The sequence below is a fragment of the Balaenoptera physalus genome (assembly GCF_965194825.1).
Source record: "Balaenoptera physalus genome assembly, chromosome: 8".
NCBI lineage: Eukaryota > Metazoa > Chordata > Mammalia > Artiodactyla > Balaenopteridae > Balaenoptera > Balaenoptera physalus.
The window spans coordinates 72505388-72532528 of NC_138887.1; the positions used below are offsets into that span (position 1 = coordinate 72505388).

At 35.3% G+C, this 27141-nt stretch overlaps 2 protein-coding genes across 8 annotated transcripts in view; one reads left to right on the plus strand and one right to left on the minus strand.

Annotated features, from left to right (window-relative positions):
• The window catches only part of PALS2 (protein associated with LIN7 2, MAGUK p55 family member), a 111172-nt gene extending 88161 nt beyond the window's left edge, over nucleotides 1-23011 (plus strand). For all 7 annotated transcript variants that reach the window (XM_082471911.1, XM_082471913.1, XM_082471915.1 and 4 more), the window contains 7 exons: nucleotides 776-907; nucleotides 2776-2875; nucleotides 3212-3280; nucleotides 5587-5748; nucleotides 10964-11166; nucleotides 12118-12246; nucleotides 18445-23011. In XM_082471911.1, coding sequence (XP_082328037.1) covers nucleotides 776-907; nucleotides 2776-2875; nucleotides 3212-3280; nucleotides 5587-5748; nucleotides 10964-11166; nucleotides 12118-12246; nucleotides 18445-18621 — 972 coding nt within the window. In that variant the 3' untranslated portion in view covers nucleotides 18622-23011. The remainder of the gene's footprint in view (nucleotides 1-775; nucleotides 908-2775; nucleotides 2876-3211; nucleotides 3281-5586; nucleotides 5749-10963; nucleotides 11167-12117; nucleotides 12247-18444) is intronic.
• GSDME (gasdermin E) overlaps nucleotides 17702-27141 on the minus strand; it is a 96587-nt gene continuing 87147 nt past the window's right edge. The window contains exon 11 of the mRNA XM_082471961.1: nucleotides 17702-18270. The gene's annotated coding sequence lies outside the window, so the exon portion shown is untranslated. The remainder of the gene's footprint in view (nucleotides 18271-27141) is intronic.

Consider the following 27141-nt stretch of genomic DNA (forward strand, 5'->3'; position numbering starts at 1 on the left):
ATAACTAATAGTGGTAATTGACATACTTTTATTAATAAAACAGATTTAAAGGAAATTTGTGTGGTTAAATGAATTTAAATTGGAAAATAGTTTCAAGGCTTTTTCAGTATTTGTCTTACAATTAATTTAATGCTGATCATTTACATCAAAGCAAGATGATTCCAGAAAAGTATTTTCCACACTAATTTTGGCTAGTGTGAATCTGTGTGATTAAAAATATATGTCATTACCAGGGATGAAAGTGGGTTGTATTTTGTTGTTTTTTAAGTTTAATAAATATATTGCAGGTCTGATTTTAATATGAACTTTTAGTATTTAATTTTTGCTTCAGGAAACTTTTAAGAAGTCAATCCTATTATATCTGAAATACATGCCTTGAATCAGCTGCATATATTAATTCAGGATGTTAATTAGAAAGTAGCATTTACTTGCATAAAAATTACGCAGTGTTGGTTGGACAATCACGTGAAAAGATTGGGAGAAAGTGTAAGAATGGTGGAAGAAAACAATTGTCAAACTCCGTTGATTTACAATTAGAAGTTAAAAATAGAAACAAAAATTTAATGTAGTACTAATGTTTATTTCTTATTTCCTTCTCTGATACCAAATTATTAATGTTCTAATAATTTTATACTTATTTAAGGAAAACAAGTTCCTTAGTTGAAGTACTAAATACATTGTCAGTTACAATTAAATCACAGTGCTTTGAAAAAGATTTCAGAAATCCTGTGACAAATGATACATCTCTAGTATTTTTAATTGTGCTGTGTTTTAGGTATTTGTGAAATGTCATTTTGATTATAATCCATACAATGATAACCTGATACCCTGCAAAGAAGCAGGATTGAAGTTTTCAAAAGGAGAAATTCTTCAGATTGTAAACAGAGAAGACCCAAACTGGTGGCAGGTTAGTATGCTTCTCAAAATTTCTTCAACTGCCTTTTTATTTTTAATCTTAGATCTGGCCAATATCTGAATATTCAGGAAGAAGGTATTAGCATTTGTTCCAATGATTTTTCCTGCATGAACAGCTCCTGCTTCATGGCTGCTAATTTTGTGGACAGAAGACCAAATTGAGAGGGAATTTGTGAGTAGATGTTAATAAATGCAGAATTAACTAGCCTGTGGTGCTCTTCCTTTGGTTTAGAGACTAGACCAGTCAGTTCTTCCACACGTGATTGCAGTAAAATATAGTATTGGGTAGGAACAACTCACTTGGGGGTCATCCCTTTTTAGTGTTTGTTCCTTTTAACTAGGAGTCTTTTACTGTAGGTAGAGTAGTCTTCCTCTTGTCTCCTCTATGTATACATTCATGACAAATAAAACGTAATTTCTTAAGGTCTTAAATCCATTTGCCCACCTCTTCTCAGTAATTGAGAAATGAAGGCTTGCTTTATCATCCGTGTTGTTTGGTCTTGGATTGAAATCTGTGTGTATGGAAAGGGATGTGTGTTGTCACTGTCTTTCCCGCCTCCATTTTCCAGAAGATATGTGATGGTCTTCCTTTTCCTTTCCACTAGTACAGTTTTCAGAAAACGCTAGCGTAAGTAATAAGTCTGGTTTTGTAATTGTTTACACTGACTAGCAACCACAGTATTCAGAACTGGAGAAACAAAGTCTAAAATCTCTTAAACTGTAAAAACAAAAGAGAGTCTCATTAAGGAACAAAGTGTGAAAGAAAAGGACCTGGTACCTAGCACTAAATTCTGAATTAAATGGAGATATTAGTAACTCACATTAGCTCTAATAAGTTATACTGACTTCTAAGGGGGAATGCATTACAAGAATAAGAATAGTCTTGCTAATGTGTCCTTAAATTTAAATTAAGACATTATGATGTATAAGGGCACAGTGTGGTGAGAGAACTAAGAAATGAGTAAATTAAATGGAATCCATGATTTCAAGAGGTTTCCACTGAATTTCTTAGAACTGATCTAAAAAAATCTGCTTTCTGTGACAGTGTCCTTTTTTAAACTTTCCCAGTTTTCTCTTTTTTCCCTTCTCTGTGAATGCCATCTCTTAGTTTTCTCTTCTAACCACGTCACCATTATCTATCTCTGTCTCTTCCTGCATGTTTGTCATCTATTACTCTAATTGTATTTTTCAGGATTTTAATTGCTAAAAATGATACTGGATTTTCCTGTGCTAGCTGTAAGGATAAAGTCACTAATGTTGTGGGATAAGCCGTTAGTAGCCAGTTCTCCAGCCACTATTTTGAAATAGCACTTCTTTGGGTTTCATTTTAAAAGTTAGTTTGTTGACAGTAGGTGAGGTTTTACCTATTTTAAACTTACTTCCCCTCAGGATATTCAGATTCCTGGTAGCATGAACTAAACTCTCCACCCTGTTCTCCCAGTGCTGTCTCTCTCTTTTTTTTTTTTTTCCCATTGATTTGGCCTCAGGAAATACCAACGTAGTAGAATTATTGGATAACAAACACCTAACTAGGTGCCAACACATAACAGCATTTATTCCTTTCCATTCTCACTAGTTTAGTATTATAAATAAAAAGTTTTAGTAATTTAAAGAGCCTGTACACCTTTGTATTTCGGTCTAAAAATTCACTACCAAATAGCACACTGGTTAGGTACCCACTGATTCCTCAGTACTAAAGTGTTTCAATATCCTGACAATGCCATGGATTTAAATATCAAGGTCAGTTTCTTAAGATCAAATGTGATTTTATTTTTTAACTGACTATTGCTTGTCCTACTTATTAGAATGTGGTCTCAAGTTTTGATCACTGAGATATACAATTCATTAATTTGATTCTAGGCTAGCCATGTAAAAGAGGGAGGAAGCGCTGGTCTCATTCCAAGCCAGTTCCTGGAAGAGAAGAGAAAGGCATTTGTTAGAAGAGACTGGGACAATTCAGGTGATGAACTCGATACAATAAGTAACAAGTAGTCCTTTGTGGCCACCTTTCTTTGCCTCTTTCATCTGAATTAGCTGATGAATTTATTTAAAATATATCTAGAATTAATCCCTCTCATCTGCTTTAGTGTACTGCTCTCAAAAGTAAACTTTTTGTTCCCTTTCTGCCACCTGCTGGTATTGTATCAGAATTCAGTGGCTCAACTCACCCCTGCCTGCTTCGGCTTTGTAGGATGCAACACTGGGAAGATAATTCTCCCACCCCTATAGAACACCACAGGGCAATGTATATAGTCTGACATATTGTTTAAGTTATATTTGCCTTGTCATCCTTCAGGACCTTTTTGTGGAACCATAAGTAGCAAAAAAAAGAAAAAGATGATGTATCTCACAACCAGAAATGCAGGTATGTTTTTTTTGTTTGTTTTGTTTTTATTTTTTTTTTTTAAACTGTTCTTTTTTTTTTTTTTTTTTTTAATTTTTATTTTTGGCTGTGTTGGGTCTTCGTTTCTGTGTGAGGGCTTTCTCTAGTTGCGGCGAGCGGGGGCCACTCTTCATTGCAGTGCGCAGGCCTCTCACTGTCGTGGCCTCTCTTGTTGCGGAGCACAGGCTCCAGACACACAGGCTCAGTAGTTGTGGCTCACGGGCCCAGTTGCTCCGTGGCATGTGGGATCTTCCCAGACCAGGGCTCGAACACGTGTCCCCTGCATTGGCAGGCAGATTCTCAACAACTGCGCCACCAGGGAAGCCCCGCAGGTATGTTTTAAATACTTTTTTGAGAAATCCAAGTGAAGTATGAAATAGCTTTATATCATTACTCAATGTGGCATACACTCTAAATGTATAATTTTAAATGAATTAATTCAGATTAGTACCCAACTGCAAGGGACTGCCGTGTGAACACTTGGTACAATAATATACAGGCATTATTTAAATCCTGATATATATACTTGCACTATCACTAGTGTGCTTTATTTTATACTCATAGTTTATAATAAAATGAATTGGTTAGGATTTATGCTTGTATTAATGAAGGAACAATGTGACAATTAAAACTATTTAAGAACTTTGATAGAAACTTGTGTCATTTCTACAGAACAGAATGCCTTTATAAAGATAATAAAAGAGTTATGATTAAGGGCAACCATATTCTGCCATAACATTGTCCATGATACTTTTGGAAAAATAATACTGGACCAAACAAATCTTAGCCTGATCTAGTAGGATTCTTTCTTAAATCTTTCAGACTTAAAGAAAGATAAATATGACACCTACCACAGTTAATTCTTTTCAGTTATAAAGGCTGATAGGAGTGAAATGCAGCTCTTAGAATCAGAAGGCTCTGGAGGCTTACTCAAAAGAATTGATAATTTTAAAGTGCTTTCTTGACTTTAGAGCTACCTCTATATTGGTAATAAACTAAATAGCACATTATAAAGGAAATAATCTAATAATATATTATAATAATAATATTATAATAAGGGGAAATTAGACTCTCCCTTAATCTATTGTGGAGAAATTGTGCAAAGAAAGTGTTGCTGTTAAGATAATAACCTAAGGAAGAAGTGTTATTACTATAGATTGAGAGTTATAGCCATAATAATAGGTAATATAATATTTCAAATCCTCTTGGGCTTTATTGTTCATTAAATATATATTCTTAAAGCTTTCTTGCAAAATGGAAAATTTCTAATTTTCCCATTGATCATAATTTTGGAATGTGTTTCTACTGAAAATAGTTAAGATCCAACATTTTATTTTATACATAAATTTAGAATCTTAATATTTAAATGTTAGTATGTTGTCTATATGCATTTTATTAATCAAACTAATATTTGCAGAGTTCACCGCACAGTATTTATTCATTTGTATCATTGGAAGGGGATACTCATTCTATGAAACTTATTTAAGCAGCCACTCTAAGTGTACTGCTGTCCTCCATATTTGATACTCACCTTTTAGTGGAATAGATTACATAAACTAATTTGCAATTTGATTATATTAAGTAATTATTTCTACTGATGAATTGATAAGAAACAGGTTTTAAGGGATAGATTATCTGATAAGGATAAAGTAAGGGTATTTTTCTAGTTTTGTTAGACAATTTTTTAAGGCAAATGAATAGAAGCAGGTGTTTAAATCAGAGTACAAAATAATTTATTGTACTTTACCAAATTTATTTTTAAAACTCTGTACTAAGTACAGTTCAAGTGATACTTAACTATCAAGACAACTAAGCCATTACTGAACAGAATAGCAGAGGTTTTTCATCCATATAAAAGATAACTGAGGGACTTCCCTGGTGGCCCAGTGGTTAAGAATCTGCCTGCCAATGCAGGGGACACGGGTTCGAGCCTTGGTCCAGGAAGGTCCCACATGCTGCAGAGCAACTAAGCCCGTGTGCCTTTGCTCTACTACTACTACTACTGAGCCTGTGCTCTAGAGCCCGCGAGCCACAGCTACTGAGCCCACGTGCCACAACTACTGAAACCCGCACACCTAGAGTCCGTGCTCCGCAACAAAAGAAGCCACTACAGTGAGAAGCCCGTGCACCGCAACAAAGAGTAGTCCCCGCTCACCTCAACTAGAGAAAGCCTGCGTGCAGCAACGAAGACCAAACACAGCCCAAAATTAATTAATTAATTAATTAAAAAATAATAATAAAAATAAAAGATAACTGAATATGATGTTTTCCCATTTCCTTATTTTTAGAATTTGATCGTCATGAAATCCAGATTTATGAGGAGGTAGCCAAAATGCCTCCCTTCCAGAGAAAGACATTAGTATTGATAGGAGCTCAAGGTGTGGGACGAAGAAGCTTGAAAAACAGGTTCATAGTGTTGAATCCCACTAGATTTGGAACCACAGTGCCATGTAAGTTTTCTGTTTCCTTTACTATTTAATTGGAAAGAAGGAGTGGGGGTGGGGCAGATTATTATTATTTTATTCCCAAGTAATTTCTAATTACGCCAATGAAAATGAACAAGCAAATGATACTGAAAAACTTGGCGACTCTACAGCTGTCTTGAAATAGCATTGTGGGCCATGTCAGCTGGCTGCCTGGTGGCAATCGCTTCTCCAAACTCTTCAATCCAGAAGTGTTCGTTAAATGCAAGTATTAAGAGTTGTGGCAAAATCAGCATTAGCTGCGCATTTTCTTGTACATTTGATGTGTATCTGAAAAGTTGTATTTTCATGATCTGGCTTGTAGCTTTCAGTCCTGTAAGGTCCTAAACCTGATTTTTGATAGCACATCAAGAGAGATTCCTCTTCCAGAGCAGGCAGCATTAATGAAGGTCACATTTATTTATATACAAAATACAATAATACTGATGGGAAATAATAACCATTAAATGAACCAGACACTCATTTTATGATCTTTGTGTTCTTTCTCTATTTGCACATTTACAAGGAAAGTTAAATAATGTCAGAAGCATGCTTGATGAGAATGGAGTTAGAGCAAGGAGTTAAGTACAAATGTATATTAGTCCTTATAACAAGGCAGTGATATCATTCATTTTGGAGATACATGAGCCTTTACTTGTGGGAACTTACATGCGCTCTCCCCTGAACACAAGCCAGTCTTGCCTTTATAAGTCCCCTTTCTGTGCTTCCATTGCTGACCAAGCCCCCTTTTGATTAACACAGAATTTCTGTAGGTATTTTAATGCCTTTAAGCTTTCCATGTCAAATCTTAGCCTAACATCACTCCATGTCTTTTGGATGAGTTTTAGAGTTTCTCCGCTTTCATCCAGTATGCTTTGACATTTAGTTCTCAGTGAGTAATCTTATTGCTGACATTTTTAGGGGTGTATTGGGGCAATAACCCTGTCATTGTCCTCATGTGCTGTCTGTAATCCCTTCAGGGTAAGACTTTGAGTTCCATTGTAGGCACTGTAAATCACTAAATCAGACAAATCATAGTTAAGTAGTTAACAAAATAAAACTCTCACTGTGATCAAAGTATTTTAAGTATTTTAAAGTATTTTATTTTTCATTTTTATCAAATTAATACATGTAGCATATTTTAATCAAGTAGTTCTCAAAAATATGTTATGAAAAATAACTCCATTTTCCTCTACCCCACCTCTGGCCTAGACCAGAAACAGTCACTTTTCAATCTTTCTGCTATTTATTTTGTTAGTCTTCCATATTTCTTAATAATGTCTTCATTCTGCTATTTCTTGTTCTGTCCAGTGTAGGCCTTACCTACTGACTTCCTGAGTGTCCTCCCAGCATAAAGATAGCTCTAGTTTCAGTTAATTCAGTTTCACTTTCTTGAACAGCCTCTTCCTCTCCCCCAACCCAGCAATTTCTAAAGTTCGTTTTTTTCTTCCCGTCTTTGTCTTATGTGTTCATGCGTATAGTTTTGTATTAAACCAAAGAACCTCTTATTTAGTAAGTCATGCTTTTTTCTTGGAGACCTCTGTCCCACAACCCTCAGTCTTCCTGCGTTAGTGAGGGCTACACACTCTCCACTCTGGCTGCCCCACGTGCACATAGGGATGTTTCCCTTTGTTGCTGTCCTGGGTTGAAGCTATTGTTCCTGGGTCCCATTCTTTTTCTTTCTTGGTTTATTGCCTTGTTTTGCGACGGCACATGCCTTGTAACTTGACAAAAAATGCTGTATGGGATGTAATTTCTGCATCTTTGAAGTTGTATATTTTTTTGTCTTCTATTTGATTGATTATCTGAGAATAGAAGGTCTAGATTGTAAAACCCAAAAGATGTTACTCTTTAACCCAGTTTTGTTAAGAAGTCTAACGTCATTCTAATTTTTGTCCTTTCATACATGACCTGATTTTTCCTTCAGTCTTTTTATTTTGTTGGTTTTCATTATTTTATAACTTAATAATGATGTGCCTTTGTGTGCATCTATTTTTATTTATTGTGCTGATGATTAGTGAGCTCTTCAGACTAGAGATGCATGTCATTCAATTCTGGGGAATTACTGTTTCTTGGATGATTTCTCCCTGTTTTCTCTATTCACTTTTTTCTAGAATTTCTATTAGCTGGATGTTGAACATCCTGGATTCATCTCCTCAGTCTCTTACTTTTTTAAATCATGTTGTCCAACCCTTTATCTTTTTATTCTACTCTTTAAAAGATTACCTTGAGTTCTTTATCTTCTATCTCATCAATGTTTTATCATAAGTAGTCATATTTTTCATTTTAGGATTATTTTCTGTTTCCTGTTTTTTCCTACAGCATCATCTATTTGTGGGAGCTATCTCTTCTGTATTTCTAAGAATATTAAGTAGTGAGTGTAATTTTTTTTTTTTTCTATAGGATGATAAAAAGGGTCTGGAGATGAATAGTGGTGATGGTTGCACAACAGTGTTACTGTACTTAATGCCACTGAATTGTGCACTTAATAATGGTTAAAATGATAAATTTTATGTTATGTATATCTTATCATGATTAAAAAACAGTAAAAAAATTAATTGTGTTAGCTTCTTAATATTCCAGCATATAAGTACACCATGCTTTACTGTTATCACCCATTTATATGGTTTGGGTGGCTTTTTTGTTATAAATAAAGAGATCATAAAATGTGTATACATAAATCTCAGATGTAAAATTATTAGACCAAAGGATGTATAGAGAGATTTATAAATATAGAAGTATTAAATATATTTATTTCAACTTCTTGATTTCTTCATGCCAAATTAATTTCCAGAAGATGTACTATTTTACCTTTCAAGACTTATTTTTAGTAAAGATTCAAGTCTGAATTTTTATATAGAAATGTTTATGTATATCCATACCTTGTCAAGTATCACGTCTTCATATAATGTAGGTGTGTTTTACTTTTCTTTAAATCATTCATGTTTATATAGTGTTTAGTTTGTTTGTTTGTTTTAAGCCTCAGAATCAACACACACAAAAAAAATACTGATGAAGTGTGACAAGTTTGCCTAATTTTTGATACACAGTCTTGTGCTACACGTTGTCTGGTGGGCTGGTTGGGGAAGTCTCATAGGGAAGGAAGTAAATGCTGGTGTTGGATTAAATTGACTTAGTCTTCTCTTTATATTGTGAAATGGTCCTAAAATAAAATATAAAAAATTATTAATCCAGGTGGACAAGCTACCTTATGAATCATGTTTTCCCTTTAATACATCTTGGGATAGTTAACAAATAAAATGTTACTTTGTTGATTATTTCCTGACTATTTGAAGAGCTACTAAAGATTAGAATTTTGCCTATCAATCACAAAACATAAATTCTAAGCAATCACATTACTTAGTTGCTTAGCATATAAGCCTAAGGAATCAGCTGTAGTCAATCCACCCTGCTCTAATTTCTCTGTTCTAGAAATGGAAAGGGGCTTAATTATGTGCCAATGTAGATTTCTTTTTTGAGTCTTCACTAGAGAATGGTATTTTCCTTAAAATTCACTTGTAAACTAAAAACATTTCACCAAGAATTTAAGATTCCCTCCACATGTTGGAGGTAGTGTTGGGGGGCAGTGTGTGTGCCTGTATGTATTTATTTCAAGCAGCACGTTCCCATACATGGTTTCACTGTAGTGCGTCCCCAAAAGTCGTACTCTTCTAAAATTATCTTCACAGATATTAAGCCAAATCCTAGTATGTATGTATTTGGGGAGTTTAAAATTGCCTTAGGAGTTTTATCATACCACCTTTGGTGAATAATCCCAGAAACCTTAGAGATCACACATTTTTTAATATGAAAAGCCATCATAGCATCTTGAAGCTCTTTAAGTGACTTTATAAATCTCTCCACAGTGGTCTGGAATGAGCCAGAAAACAGCAGGGGAAAAAGGGAATCCTCTTGTACATAATAATCTTATTTGTGAATTAGACCCTTATTATTGAGCTTGAACTTAAAGTTTTTTTCTTATAAAAGTTTTCTTGATGTGTTGTGCTTATTTGAATAGTCAAAATTCTGTCAATTTTTCATCTGATTACTTTGTACCTTTAATTGCATGTGGTTAATGATTTTGTCACATATTCTGCATGTATAAGTACTTGATTAATAGAAGTAGAATACTGTTTTATATCTGATCTAGGCAAACTCAGATTAAGGCTAAACTTGAAAATAACACACACACATACACAAATTACTTTTCTTCCTAGGGAGTGCTAGCAAGTTGGCAGAGAATACCTAACTCTGCACCTTTGCAACAGTTTGAAAAGTGATAATCATCCATTCCTAGCACGGCCAAGTTGCAAAGGAGTTGTATGTCTCTAAAATACCTGACAAAAGGATGTTTTAAGTTTTTGACTTGGTCTCTTCTCTCTCATTCTCTCAGAATACTTCAGGTCAGAGTAGAGCAAGTTACTAGACCATACATAATAACATCCAGGTGGCTAGATCCACCGAGGTGCAAAACAAAGCAATTAGCATTTGGGAATGTTAATTAGAAGGAAGCTAGAAGAAAAGTTTGGTGCTGGGGCAAGATAAAGGATAGATAATTTATGGATAAAACTACACTTCAGAAAATTGATAATACCAACTAAGAATAGAATTTTGCTCATCTGTTGGACACTCAATTAGGAAATGTTCAAAGAAGTGTGAAGAAAGGCTGTAATTGATATTCCTTAAGGAGAAGGGGAGTGCTGGTCAGCTGGAAAAGATGTTCACTTGCGCAATATACCTCACACTTATTAGCTCTCACCATAGTTAAGAATTTAACTTTGGGGCTCTGCTTCTAGGTAAATATATTTTGAGTTTCAATCTGACTTTATAAAGCACATTTTTTGGATATAAATTGTATATTGGAGACTACCTCTTAAAACATTCCTGATCAGGGGTCAGCAAACATTTTTATTCAAGGGCCACATATAGTAAATACTTTAGGCTTTACAGGCCATCTAGTCTGGGTCACAACTATTCCGCCATTGTAAAACGAATGAAACCATAGGCGATAAAATGAATGAACATGGCTGTGGTCCATAAAACTTTATTTACAAAAATAGGAAGCAGGCCAGATTTGGTCATAGGCCATAGTTTGCCAACCCCTGCACTAAATCAAAAAGACTTAGGCTACCCTGTGCATTTTAGTTTGTTTTTTAATACCCTGCACTGTGTCTGTACAAATTCTCAACGCTATTTTATTTAGTTACTTCACGGAAACCAAGGGAAGATGAAAAAGATGGCCAGGCATATAAATTTGTGTCACGATCTGAGATGGAAGCAGATATTAAAGCTGGAAAATATTTGGAACATGGGGAATATGAAGGAAATCTCTACGGAACCAAGATTGACTCTATTCTTGAAGTTGTCCAAACTGGACGAACTTGCATTTTGGACGTCAACCCACAAGTAAGCTGCATGATTCCAAAGCTATTTCTTAAGTTTTATTTCCTGTGGAGTTTTTGTTTCTTCTTCAGATTATGAGGGTGGCTCTTTCCCTCTATTACCTGTGACGATAGAGAACCTTATTATGCATCAACAGCTAGTTAAATAAATCTCTGATCTATTAGCCAACAGAGGCATGGATAGCTATAGAAGCTTGATAGAAGTTTAGTATTTATTTACTTGCTTAAGTAATATATAAATGCATGTGTTAGGAAATGTTAAATTTAAAATTTGAACAAGGCTGAAACATAAGGAATAAAAATTAAAGTCACCCACGCACTCACCATTCATTTCATTCTCATTCCATGTCTCCCTTATTGACCCCTTCTCACCATTCTACACTCAACCCAATGGGTTTTCTATTTTTGTGGTTGTTTCTCTTATATATAAATGGAAAAATTCTATACAGATTCTTTAACCTTTTTTCATTAAACAGTATTTCTTGAAGATCTTTTCATGTTAGGTACTGTAGAGCTTTTTTTGTTCTTTGTAATTGCTGCATGGTATTTCATAGTGCAGATATATATTTATTTATATAACCACTCTCCAGTTAATGGACACTGAAATTATTTCTGCTTTTTCAATATTAACAGACTTCTACAATTAACATGGAAAGCATTCACATCATTCTTGATGATTTGGGGATCATTAAGTTTAATACTTTCCTTTGTTCAAGGGTACCAAAAAGTAGTGAGATTGAGGTCAGAACAAAATTTAATGGATCACCATTTTAGGAAAGTACTGTATGGAATCAAAAGGATAGAAGGGAGGGGGGGCAGATAGCAAGTATTAAATTATGTCCTTTATCTTGAGGAAGAGGGCAGATGGACTTTGATTATTTAGTATAAACTAAAGGGTAACATAATTCAAATTCTAATCCTGTATAAATTGGTTTGTAATTGTTCTTCTACACAGGCTCTGAAAGTGCTGAGGACATCCGAGTTCATGCCCTATGTTGTGTTTATTGCTGCTCCTGAACTAGAGACGTTACGTGCCATGCACAAGGCTGTAGTGGATGCTGGTATCACTACCAAGCTTCTGACGGTAAGCAGTTCTTTTCAGGCTAACAATACTATTTTCCTCCTAAAACTTTTCCTTTTTCTTTTGGGCATGTTTAATTCTATCCATATTTATGAAATAAACACACTGTATAAGGTATTAGAGAATAAAAATTTGTTCCCTAGATGTAGTTAGGATTTGGAACAGTATTGCTTTTACTTAGAAACCATTGTTCACTCTATTTTAAAACAAAAGTTTACTCCCCCTATGTAAATGAAATGGACCAATGTTAAAAAGTGCATATTAATCTAACTCCCTCATTTTACTAATGTGGAAACTGGTCCCCAAGACCAATAACAAGTATGTTCATCATAAGGTTTACTATTGGTAGACTTAGGTGTTCTGACTTTTAGTTGTTACATGTCTTTTTCTCTTGTTCTTCCTCTCTTTTCTCATGTTATAGAAAATTTTAAATATGTACAAAAGAGGGAAGAAATGAACTCCCAAGTACCCATCACTTAGCTTCAATAACACATGGCCATTTTTGTTTCATTTAGACCTCTCTTCACTTCCTCCCTTACCATGAATTATTTTGAAGCAAATCTTTGATATCATATCAACCATAAGTACTTTAGTATTTATCTCTAAAAGATAGACTTTTTGGACATAACCATAATACCATTAGCACATCAAACATTAGGAAGAGCAACTTCTTCTCAATATCATCAATATACAGTCTGTATTTGAATTTCCTCAGTATTTATCATTTTTTTTTTGACAGTTTGTTCAAATCAGGATCCAAGCAAGATTAACATGTTGCATTTACCTGATGTCTTCTAAATCTCTTTTTTTCCCCCAGCTTGAGGTATAATTGATATACAATAAACTGTACATGTTGAAAGTATACAACTTGATAAGCTTGGGCATATGTATACACCCATGAAGCTATTGCAGTCAAGATAACAGGCGTGTCCCTCATCTTCGTAAGTTTCCTTGTGCCCCTTCAGAGTCCCTCCCTCGTTCTTCTACCTCTTCCACACTATAGGTGATAAGCCTTGAGATCAGGTGGTTTTAATCCTCTTTGTTCTTTTTCAGGTTGCTCCATGTCTCTACTGAACTTTATGAATATCTGAAATATAGTTATCAATGTTTTTATATCACTGTCTACGAATTCTAACATTTCCATCACTTCTGGATTGGTTTTGACTGAATGACTTTGCTCCTCATTATGGGTCTTATTTTCTTGCTTCTTTGCAATCCTGGTAATTTTTTATTGGATGCCAGACATAGTGAGCTTTGTCCTGGGATGCAGTTATGTGGAAACAGTTTGTTCCTTTCAGATCTTGCTTAAAAAATTTGTTAGGTAGAACCAGAGAAGTTCTCATTCTAGGGGCAGTTATTCTTTAGTACTGAGGCAAGACCCATTTGAGCACTCTCCCAGATGGCCCATGTGACATGAGGTTTTCTGTTCTGCCTGGTGGGCATGGGTACTATTCCTGGCTCAGAAAGAATACCTCTCATCCTTTCTGGTGGTTCTTTGGCGACCCTGGGTAGTGGTAACGTGCACAGATTGGTATTCAGCTGAATGCTGGAGGGGGACCTTTGCAAATCTTCAGAGTTCTCTCTCCATACTGCTATTCTAGCCAGTATTCTGTCCTGCAAACTCCTGCCACCTTGTTCTCCCTGGGCTCTCAGCTCTGTCCCAACTTAGAATCCAGTAGTGTCCTCCTGGGCTCCACCTCACTGTGTTACAGCCTGGAAACTCTTTCAAGCCAGTAACCTGGGGTAATCATAGGGCTCACCTCATTTGTTTCCTGTCTCTCTGGAATCCCTGTCTTCCATTACCTGATGTACAGTGTCTTAAAAAGTGTTGTTCCATACATTTGGTCTGTCTTAGTTGTCAGGCAGGAGTGTTAGTCTGATATCTGTTATTGCTTATTAGCTGGAAGCAGACCTCTCCCTTTAGACTGTTTTAATCTGTAAGTCTTCACTGCCTCCCTCCCCTCTCTTTTAACCTTCTAACTTAGTTGTTTAAAAAAACTGGGTCATAGAAAAAATGGGACCTGATCTGTAAAGTTCTCAGTAGCTCTTAACCTAATGAATTTAGCAATTTTTATTGATCTTTGCCTGGCTTAGTTAATTTTTTAGGAATTGTGAAGTGGTGGTATTCCAAGTTTGTGATTTGTTCTGCATTTATAAACTAGAATTCTTCTAAATAACTTTTCCTTATCAACTAGTTGATGACTCTGAAGTAGAGTATATATAGGAAAGTCAGAACATAATGCTTGATACTTACCCTTTAAGGGTCAGTTTTCAGAATAATGGGTTTGTTCCATAACAGTCTCCAGAGGCGACAGGTGACCAAATAAGGTTTGTGTATTTTTTAGTTTCATCATGAGCACATGGATTTAAACTTACTTGATGTGTTTTACTCTTTTGCAATTATTATTCTTATTGATGCTCAAATCGCCCCATCTTTGACCAACAGGGTCTTATTTAAGTTGGCCCTTGAGACCTATTTCATGAGCCTAATCGTCTCAGATAGCTTCCTTGCTACATGACAAATGCTCTAGGCTCATCTTGTACATTTTCTATTCCAGGCCAGGAATCAGTTACTTCTCCAAGAAGCTCTGGTTCCTTTTAGAGTAAATGGTATTTTAGGACCGTAATACTAGGGGTGCACGTTGTCACAAGATTGCTCATTGTTTCTAGCTAAATGCACCTTTTAAGCAGACAGAACTAGTTTGGTTATATGCTTTTCTGTTTGTATGTTTGAAGGAAACTATATCATGAATATATATTGATACTTCCCAATCAAATTCAGGATTACAGGGTTTTATTTAACTTCTTTCATATATATAACTCCATTCTCCTAGGCTGAGTATCCCAGTTCTCAAAAACACTGGGACTGTTAGAATATAGCACATAATTGCTCATTTGATTTATCTCACAGTACACACACAACAGTCTGAAAATAAGTGTACAAATACTACCAGGTATGATTACTGTGAACTGTCTCTTTCTCCTTTATCCTTAGGGTTTATCCCACTAAGTATATACAGTCAAATCAAATCGCTATGTTTTAAAGTCACTTGGAATACTCTCTCTCTGTGTACTTAGGTCAACTATTACTCTCTGATGTTTAAATTGTCCTGTCTTCAGCTAAGAGGAGCCTATTCATCTTGTTTTCTGAGTCTTTTTAACACAACCCCATAAACTTTGATGTGCTTCCTGGTATGACGAGCTGCTCCAGGTTATCCTTACACATTTCTCGGCCCAGATCTGGAACCAGCCTTCCAAAAGCCCTGGTTCCTTTTAGTGGGAAATGGTATTTAGAGATAATATAGATGCTAAAGGTGTGCATTCAACTTAGTTTGTCATTGTTTCTAGGTCTTCTCAGTGGCCAGATGAAGGAAATATATTTTCCCCTTTTGGAAAATATACATCATTAATTCAGTTTGATAGTTCCAACTCACATTTTACATTTTTACTTAACTTCTTGGACTATGTTTATCTATTTTTCCTCCTATGCTGAAAGTCTTGGTTGCTGATGACATTAACATAATTTCTGACTTTACATGTATAAACTAAGCACATACTATATATATATAATTTCTGAGTAACAATATTAACAATATGATTATTGAAAAGTTTTAAGTTTCAGACTTAAACTTTTTTTAAAAAATTGTTCTTATGCTATATCCCTTGAGTATTAAATTATTTTATTTTAAAGTCGCTAAAATAATTCTTTTCTGTGGTTAAGGCATCAACTTGAAACACAGATTTGTTTCATTTTGCTTTTGCTTTTTAGGTATTGCTCTTTTTTTTAATTTGAATTTGATTTTGTTGTAATATAATTCTATACATTTTCATAGTTCCAAAGTAAATCTTAAAAACAAACAAACAAAAATCTAGCTTTTCCCTATCCTCTCTACTCTATTACCTCCTACCCACATAGGTAGTCATTTTTACAATATTTTTTTAATATAAGCAAGTATGTATGTGTATCCTCCCTCCCCCATTTCTTACATAAAAGGTAGCTTATTACATACAATAGTCTGCCTGCGTTTTTCACTTACTAATATATTCTGGAGATCATTCTAGAGCCATACATAGAGATTTTTTAATTCATTTTTCCATCTATATGGTATACTCCATGATTGTTACAGGATTGTTACTGTCAAAAAAGAACTTTTTTTTTTTTTTTTAACAAGACAAGTTTCTAATGACTGTACTAGGTAAGATTTGTTTACAAGTTGAATTGTGGCCTGTTTATACATCTATAATAAAAGATATTTTAGTTGTTTCAAATTGATTTCGAAATCTTAGTGAAAATATTAACTATAGTACTAGTATCCCTCAGGCTTACTTGGGAACCCATTTCTCTCTATATACTTTCCTTTAGGTGTTTTCACCAAATCCATTAACTTACATATCATTGTTATGCTGATGATTCCTAATTTATATATAGATAACCCAGACCTCAGAGCTCCAACCTATATAACCATTACCTACTTAACGTTACATCTGCACTTGGATGTCTCACAGACATCTTAAACGTAACATGTACAAACAAAGTAGAATGTTTTGTTTCCCCTCACCAATATCGTGTTTTTCACACTCCCACCCCCCTCAACTCTGCATCTTCTGCAACCACCCATTTATTCAAGCTAGAAACTCGAGCTATTTTTGATTCATTCATATTCCTCACTTTTCATATCCAGCCCATCAGTTAATCCTGATGATTTTATCACCAAAATATATTTCTAGTCTGGTGTCATTTCCATCTCCTCTGCCACCATCATAATCCAGAGATGTCTTTCCATTGCATCTAGGTCCTCCATGACCTAGCCTGGGCTATCTCAACTTATTACCCACCCTCCCTAAGCCTCCATCCATCTTGGTCTTTCAGTATCTGAAACACATCAGGGCCATTTTCCTCCTGAACTTCACATTGCTATTTCCTCTGCCTGGAATGGTCTTTCTCTCACTATAGTTCTCAGTTTAAATGTCATTTACTCAGTTTAAATATCATTTATTCATTCGTAGAGTCTTTGTAAGCACTCTATCTAAAGTAGATCTCTTAAAGTTCTTTGTTCCTGGTTATTACAGCTTGCAGTTTTTTGTTTATTTGCCCTTTATTTGTCTCCTCCACTGGAGGGTAGGAGCCCATTCTCTCTTATTCATTTTTTTTTTTTTTTTTTTTAATTTTTATTTATTTATTTATTTATGGCTGCATTGGGTCTTCGTTTCTGTGCGAGGGCTTTCTCTTGTTGCGGCAAGTGGGGGCCACTCTTCATCGCGGTGCGCGGGCCTCTCACTATCGCGGCCTCTCTTGTTGTGGAGCACAGGCTCCAGACGCGCAGGCTCAGTAGTTGTGGCTCACGGGCCTAGTTGCTCCGCGGCATGTGGGATCTTCCCAGACCAGGGCTCGAACCCGTGTCCCCTGCATCGGCAGGCAGACTCTCAACCACTGCGCCACCAGGGAAGCCCATCTTATTCATTTTTATATCCACAAATTATGAAACATAGTAGACGCTTTAATAGGAACTCAGTAAGTATTTGAAGAACATGTAGAAGCATTATGAAATTTCAAAACACTTGCAATTTAATGAAAAGCTTTACTTGCTCATGCAGAACCTATTACTTATTTATTCCCCCACATTGTTCCAAAATGACTAGAAATAGTTTATGAAATATAAACAGTACTAGCTAAAAAAATAGATAAAAGTGTGTGTGTGTTGTTGGGGGTGGGGAGCATGGACAGGCAGCCTTCAAAATACATTACTGAGATTCTTTTTCTTACAGAAAGGCAGCAAATTTGGCTTTGAGCTTAACAGCCGCTGCAGATTGGGTTCCATGAGTTACAGAATCCATACGATAAAAATATTTTGAAAAGGGTGATGCAGTTGGGCTAGAGACCAGTCACCTACAAGAATTCTTTTATTACTTTGGATTTCACCCCAAGATATTGTCAGCAGTCTTTTAATCAGGAATCTTACCTTAGTATCAGTGAAACAGAAGACACAGAATACTCATAAATTCAAACACGAGTGCCAGCTGGAAAGACTAGGATAGGAACAGATGGTAATGTCTTTTTTAACAATCTATATAGATTAGATTTTGAGGATTAGTATCAGAATCACAACAAACAAATATCCAACCTACTTATTTCACTTTGAGTTGGTTTTGAGCAATTAAATATACATGATGTAAACTTTTCCTTTTAAAACTCTTTGACAGGACTCTGACTTGAAGAAAACAGTGGATGAAAGTGCACGGATTCAGAGAGCATACAACCACTATTTTGATCTGGTCATTGTAAATGACAATCTAGACAAAGCCTTTGAGAAACTGCAAACTGCCATAGAGAAACTGAGACTGGAGCCACAGTGGGTCCCAATCAGCTGGGTTTACTGATGATTCAGTAAGGTCCACAATTAAAATAAAACTTTCAAAAAGTGACTGCAACAAATAAACCTTCTACTGAGAAAATACATGCACAGATAGAAGATATCTGCCAAGTCCAGGCATTTTTATTGTGTAGATTGAAGTACCAGTACACTACTCTGGATTTTTATAGAAAATGTGGTTGGGAAGGTGTACTAATATATAATTTATCTTAATTTTTCTAACTTTTTATGGATAATCTTTCTATTCATATCACATAAAGAAATGCGTTGAAGCATTTTGTACATGTTTTGATTTAGTACCCTTGCCTTTTTCATCAAAGGAATTTTCAAATCATTCACTCTAACATTGGTCTCACATTTTCACTGTGATAATGAATACTTGAAATAGTTTTGTAAAGCTGTCATTTAGTTCAGTATTTAGTGAAGGGTCAGCTACTCTTATTAGAAAATAATGGTTTATTGTCCTTCTTTCCTAATATGTATAGTTTCTTACAGAAGCAGAATTTTAATGTCAGTGCTACAGCTAGTCTACTACCATCCAATACTGACATCAGAAGTCTGCTCAATGCTACATAGTTTCATTATTACAGAGATGTATGGCTATCCACTTTAATTTACGCAGCTATATTAGTTTTTTCCCTTCATTCTCTCTCTTGTGAAAAAATGAAGAGCAATACTTTGCACTCTCATTTATCGCAGTGACGGGCTGATGCTTCGTTAACGTGTACACAGCAAGCAAGGCCGTGCCGGCTGAGAGAGTGCCTTATCCTGCAAAACCTTACAGCAAAATGACTCTGAAAGTTGATTTATTTGTACATGTAAAAGTTTAACTGACAAAAATGAACGTATTGCTTTATACAGTTTTTTTATTAGGATATGGTCAGCAAATGTATCACGCCTCTGAAAATTTCTGTGACGCTGAAAAATGCCTCCAAGTTTGCAGTTGGGGGGTGTTGTGAACAATCAGTGTGCTTTTGAAGTGTGATGTGATCATTAGGGTATTTTTTCGGTTTGTTATGTTGTGAAGCAAATCCATTGAACAGTTTATGAAATTTGGAAATAATTGTCAGCTGTTTTATCTCAATACAATATATACATTATATAATATGTACATTGTATGTATTATATAATATATATTAAATAATGTATTATATATATTTTTTACATTTCTGTTAGGAAATGTACTTTTTTGTTTAATGATTAGGAAAACAGTTCTCCATCTTTAGATGCATTAACATATACAAATTTCCAAAATTAATCTCAGTTAGTATATTCTTCTAGGATTCTTAGATGGTATAAATTCTTCCTAAAACATATTCAGAGATGCAGGTCATCATTAAACTAAGTTAGCCATATTTTATATTGCTGCTAGCTTTTCACATAAACAGTATTCACACTTAAAGGGTGAGGTGCTTAAATACTGGTGGTCATCTTTGTCTGGTGCTAGGCACCAGACACCTGGCTGCTGAATTTGTTTTCCCCTCACCAAAGCTGTCACACGGAATGCAGCCGGGAGGACTCAGAGGGAAGAGAAAATACATGGCATTAAGCAGCGTGCACACACTGTTCTTCACAATGAGACCAAACACCCAAGTTGCTATATGGTTAAGATTGGAAATCCACAGGTGTTTTTTTTAATCCAGCATTTCATATCCAGAACACAAATTCATGTTCTTTGTCCTAGGATAGGAAATTGGTGGCAGAATGGATCACACCCTTTTAATAACTTTGGTAACTTTTAAACCACATATATTTACATCAAATTCTTGGCTTCTCAAAGCAACATGAATCAAAGCACAGTGTCGAGATGATGTCCCATGACTTAGTGTCTCAACACACTGTAAGCTTTAAGAGAAATTTTATTTCCACGTTCTCAGGAAGTGTGCTGTCTTCTGCGGTGTGCCTTCATGCTGCTGCGTGGAGCCTCTTTGGAATCATGGTAGCAGCTCAAGAAGTTTATACACAAAATATTTTACCCATCTGACACAACAGAGATGATTTTTACATCATATATATCTTAAGCCTTATCATATGGTATAAAATGCACATTATTTAGAAAACAGTCTACACTTAAAGGAATTATTTCTATTATAAATGGTATTCATGACTAACTACTTAGTTAATATGAGATTCCTCCTAATATAAAATGGAACAGTGCAGTTGATTTCATTTCAGTCTAGACGCCAGAGATGAAGAGAATAAATTTAGAAAAGGTCGTTTATCTCAGTAAAGAGTCGCTGAACTTGAAACTCAAGTCCCATCTGGGTCTGCAGGAACCAGCAGAGCTCTGCTGGGGCAAGGAGTCCCAGAGGCCCTGGGATTCTCCCGAGGCAATGAGAGTATAGTTGTGATCAACGAAATGTGAGCTTCTCTTGTAGGAAAGGTCTAAGATAATTAGCTTTACTAAAGAGAAAATAGTTTAAAGTGATGTTGAACAATTGGTAATAGTTAAAATATACATGCACGTGCATATGCTTTTGGGAAACAATGTGCCAGTACACTAATGCACCTGAGGATTCCTTGTGGACAGGTGAGTACCACATTCAGCATTCAGGGCATGACTATTTATATACAGCTAAATATTATATATATTTTTTATTTTTAAATATACAAATACCCCATATCCACAGAGTTGATGTCCCTGGATAAATCATTTAACCGTTAAGTAGTAGAATATATGTGATGCACTCAAGTAGAATTTTACTTTTATTACAGCCATGCCTCGATTATGCAGTCTCAATTTCTGTTTGATATTTGGATAGTATCAAATAAAGTACTATCCAGTACATCAGAACTTTGTTTACTTTTGCCAAGTCTAACCATACCATTGCTGAAGATAGCTTTCTAAAGTAGAAATCGTATCATAAACCCAGTACAGCAATAGTAGCCTGAACCCTAGATTCTAGAATCTAGTAAATTTAATGTAATAGCTTATAAGGACAAGTTTTCTTTAAAAGAGCAAATTGGATATTAACACAAATTTAGAAAATAATGCAAATTAGCAATAAAATATGTTAGTGTAGCATTATAGACTGGCCAGATACTAACTGCTTTGACCGTAATATCCCAATGACAGTAGAGGATGATTGTTGCTTTAAAGATTCATTTAAATTTGTACTTATTTTAATGGATAACAGTAAGTGTCATGATCCAGTTAATTGGGGTTGATTTTTATGATAGATAGCCATGGAGTTAGGTACAAGTATTTTAAATTTGTAAACACTGAACATAAAAGTTTTGCAAATTGGTCAAAATAATGATCTACTTAACATTGTACTTACACGGCTTCTGAAACAACACCCCGTTTTCCAGAAATCACAGGCTAGGGAGCCAATAATTTTATAGTAATGAATCTTTATACTAAAAATGGAAAAACCAATCCTGAAGTTTTATGTATATAGATACCAGGTCATTCTTTAAATGTTTGAGTCACCATATATAATATATATATATTTTATATATATATATATATATATATATATATACACACACATACACACACACACACACACACACACACACACACACACACACACACACACACACACAGCTATGTGTATAATATGTAAAATTCTCCCAAGATACATGAATAGTAAAATTAAATCTGTTCACCCATGTAATTATAACTAGTGCTCTTACATTTTTAATTACTCCCAATTCTTAGACATTATGAAACTTTTTTCACATTGTTTTCATAGGTTCTGGTTTTACCTTGAGGCAGATACTAATCCCCTTTCTGAAAAATATATTTGGAATTAAGCTCAGAAAATTATTATAACTTAGTTTCCTTAGGGAAGAAGGATAGAGTCCTAGATGGAAGCCTCTTAGGAAATACTTATTTAAACCTTCAAATGAGTTTGTGATATGGTTCAGGCTTAGAGATTATGGTACCTGCCCTCCTCTTGTTTCATTGGATTTGTTGTGAGAATTCATGTAACAACATCTGTAATGGATTTGGAGTTCTTGGGAGAAATTCAGAATTTTAAATAATAGGGTTATTGTATATAGTACAAGTTAATATTATTCACAAACTTTTAAGAATACAGTCGACTAATAATTCATGAGTTTTTACGTATACGTTGTGTATCTGCAGAAGATGACAATTATGTAATTTTTTTAAGGTAAGATTATTTTTTAACTGCATTTTTGTTAGCTTCAAGTTTTATTCATTTTTAATATTTCCCATAATTTATCATGTTACTTTGTGTGTTCCTGGAATGATTTAATGCACAGAATCAAAAATGAGTCCTTAAAAACACTAGAAAGTGAAGGAATGATGATATCTCATTTCTAAGGTAAGAATTTAAAAGCATGGTTTGCACTACTTCTGCAATACACTGTACTGCTTTCTTTAAAATAGTCTCTCTTTTGATAAAAATAGAGCTGGTGTACTTCTACTGGCTGAGATCCTAATTCTGACTCCTGACCATGTGGCCTTTGATAAAATTTATATCTCCCTTTAGTTTTAACATTACACTTGTTAAATAAGGCTAACTTAATATTTGTCTTCACCTTAAATTACAAGAAGTAATTTATAACTCTGATGTGGTAAATGCTAAATTGGAAAATCCTTATTAAGCTACTTGATCTGTTTATTCACTCACCCTGAGGTTGCTTATCTTTTAGTTCTTTTAAAATGTACCTCTTTTGGAGGTAACATAGTGATTGGTGCACACCATTCAGAAATTCTACCTTCAGTTTTAAAACAGCTCTGAGGATGCATTGATAGTTCCAGCCTGGAAGAGGATGTGTTCTGCTCTCTTAGTGGTCCTGGTCAGGAGGTCTTGAGTTCAGAATCCTACTCTAAGTCCAAACCTTTAGCAAATCCTTGCGACCTTGACCACTCACAAGTCAAACAAATCCTTCCGACCTTGACCACTCACAAGTCAAACAAGTCAAAGTAGGCAATCCACAACTTAAGCATCCAAAGACACTCTGATGTTTGCCCCTTAAAGCTGCCCTACCTTATGCCTGAAGTTTATCACTGCAGCCCCCTTGTTTAGTGTAAGTTTAAAAGGCATCTGTTTCTTTAAAAGGGGAAACCCATTCAGTTAGGTCCAGTTAGGGGACCTTGAATCCAACATGAATGCATTTTAGGAGTGTTCTCTAATTGCTTCAGGGCCATCGGCTGATACTGTAGTGCTATGATAAATCTGACTTGCCTCCACGTGCCAAAGTCGGTCAGAAGTGACAATTTTTTTTTTTCCCTACCAGCTTTTACTGTTTTCTAATCTCCGGCACAAACTGAATGAACACATCTACAGGTAATGTAAATGCCACTTACAACTTGACAGATTAAATTCCTCAATGCTTGCAAACTTGTCTTGAGTCCCATTGAACAGGTATTGTCACAACCACAGAGTAGAAGCCAAAAGGTCTTATTTTAAAAGTTGGAGATAGATGTCTTTACTGCACTTCAGCAACAGCATGCCAGGGGTAGAAACATACAAATATGACAAGCCATGCCTGAAATTTGACCTTCCTCACATCAGTCCAGGTGGCCTGGGAGCTTGGAGGAAGAGGGAAACTCCTCTGCTATGTATTACTAACCCGGAAGTCATTACCAGTTAAAATGTGTGGTTCTCATCTTACTCGTAAATAGGAGAGGCAGGCAGTGGTATGAGTAACCTTACTTTGGAGACATAAACCTTGTTCTGGTAAACATGGTCCAACTGAGAGATGCCTTAGTCTTTTCAGTAAAACCTGATTTGAGGAATAGCTGATCTCCATCTGTAACTGAAATACAAGATACATATTTCCTTTGGCTGTGTGTCCACTTTAAAAAACAGCTGCTGACTGCTGTTTTTTCAGTAACATTGATTTTTAAGAAAGTGGTGTCTTGGATTTTGCTATAGAAGAATGAGCACTGGGGTTCAGCAGCTGGTATAATTTCCACGTTATGTTAGCTCTGTTAGAGCCCATGATGAGAATTTGATGTGAAGACTTTGGGGGACTTTTTTTTCCATCTCTCTTGGTATATATTTATTTTGAACACATATGCATGCTCCTTTTAACCTCCGGTCTTTGAAATGATTGTAGAAGAGACCTTTTTTGTTTTTGTTTGTTTTTTAATGGAGGGCAAAATGCTTGTTAGCAACCAAAAAATCAAAGCTGAACAAGCTGCCAAAGTAAGTTTCTGGTGAAAAAGTTTAAAAATAAAATTAATTGCTACTGCTTTCCAAGTAACTGTATTACTAGTTCCTGTATAAAAGAAACATTATTGCTGTCCTTGTATAAATAAAATTTTCCTGCAGTACAATTAAGTATTGATTTCTCAGAAACTGTCCCTGTAATTTTTTTTCACATATTTCCATATGTTGTCCAAAATGAAAGTTACTGAAATGTCCAATCTGTGAGATTGCATACTCCTGGTAAAATATTTTTGTATACGTAAAGAAATAAATATTTAATATTGGGAAAATGTAGTGTTTCATTTATAGGTAGAACTAAGGCTTGGAGATAATAAAATACAGAGAGTATCAGATTAGCTTCACCAATTTCTTTTAAATGCTAATAGTCTTTGTTAAAAGCCTCTAATGTTATTTTGGATTTCCCCACCAAAATAGATCAATTTTTCACCTGCCTCCCTTTTTTCACAAGGAAATCCTAATTATTGTTTCATCTATCTCAGCCCAAAGATTCCGTGGCTTTCAAAGACGACTTCCTCAAGGAAAGATTTCCAGAGACAGGGAAGGTTAAAATACAGGATCAAGAAAAGACCTCTAAGCTTAGATGGCATGGAATACTAGGACCATTTCCCAGCTAGCCAAGAAAGAGAAACCCTGGTGGGAAAGACAATGCCTGCTGTGGCACACAGCTCAGCCCTGAAGCCTGCGGTGAGAAAGGGAGGTGGACCCACCAGACTGGCCAAGGGATGGAGGCGTGAATGTGGGTGAGTGCAGGAAGCCTGTTTCCAGAAAAGGTACTTTGGCAACTCTTTCCCAAGCTAGTTTCCAGGTTTCTATACCTCATACTTCAGAAATTGCTAGTCTAGTGTATTTCTGGTATTTCTGAAAGCATTAGTCTTTTAATTGAAGTATAGCTGCTTTACCATATTGTTAGTTTCAAGTGTACAGCATAGTGATTCTGTATTTTTACAAATTATATTCCATTATAGGTTATTACAAGATAATGGGTATAATTCACTACGCCATACAGTAAATCCTCACTGCTTATCTATTTTACATATAGTAGTTTCTATCTGTTAATCTCATATCCCTAATTTGTCCCTCCCCCATCCCGTCTCCCTTTTAGTAACCACAAGTTTGTTTTCTATGTCTGTGAGCCTGTTTCTGTTTTGTATATACATTCATTGGTATTATTTTTTAGATTCCACATGTAAGTGATACCATATAGCATTTGTCTTTATTTCACTAGGCATAATACTCTCTAGGTCCATCCACATTGTTGCAAATGGCAGTATTTCATTCTTTTTTATAGCTGAGTAATACTCCTTTTTATATATATATATATATATATATATATATATATATACACACATCTTTTTTTTTGAATTTTTGAATTTTATTTATTTTTTTTATACAGCAGGTTCTTATTAGTTATCTATTTTATACACATCAGCGTATACATGTCAATCCCAACCTCCCAATTCATCACACCACCACCACCACCCCCCGCTGCTTTCCCTCCTTGGTGTCCATATGTTTGTTCTCTACATCTGTGTCTCTGCAAACCGGTTCATCTGTACCCTTTTTCTAGGTTCCACATATATGTGTTAATATACGATATTTGTTTTTCTCTTTCTGACTTACTTCACTCTGTATGACAGTCTCTAGATCCATCCACGTCTCTACAAGTGGCCCAATTTCATTCCTTTTATGGCTGAGTAATATTCCATTGTATATATGTGCCACATCTTCTTTATCCACTCGTCTGTCGATGGGCATTTAGGTGGCTTTCATGACCTGGCTATTGTAAATAGTGCTGCAATGAACATTGGGGTGCACGTGTCTTTTTGAGTTATGGTTTTCTCTGGGTATATGCCCAGTAGTGGGATTGCTGGGTCATATGGTAATTCTATTTTTAGTTTTTAAGGAACCTCCATACTGTTCTCCATAGTGGCTGTATCAATTTACATTCCCACCAACAATGCAAGAGGGTTCCTTTTCTCCACACCCTCTCCAGCATTTGTTGTCTGTAGATTTTCGGATGATGGCCATTCTCCCTGGTGTGAGGCACCTCATCCTACCTCGTTGTAGTTTTGATTTGCATTTCTCTAATAATTAGGATGTTGAGCATCTTTTCATGTGCTTCGTGGCCATCTGTATGTCTTCTTTGGAGAAATGTCTATTTAGGTCTTCTGCCCATTTTTGGATTGGGTTGTTTGTTTTTTTAATATTGAGCTGCATGAGCTGTTTATATATTTTGGAGATTAATCCTTTGTCCGTTGCTTTGTTTGCAAATATTTTCTCCCATTCTGAGGACTGTCTTTCCATCTTGTTTATGGTTTCCTTTGCTTTGCAAAAGCTTTGAAGTTTCATTAGGTCCCATTTGTTTATTTTTGGTT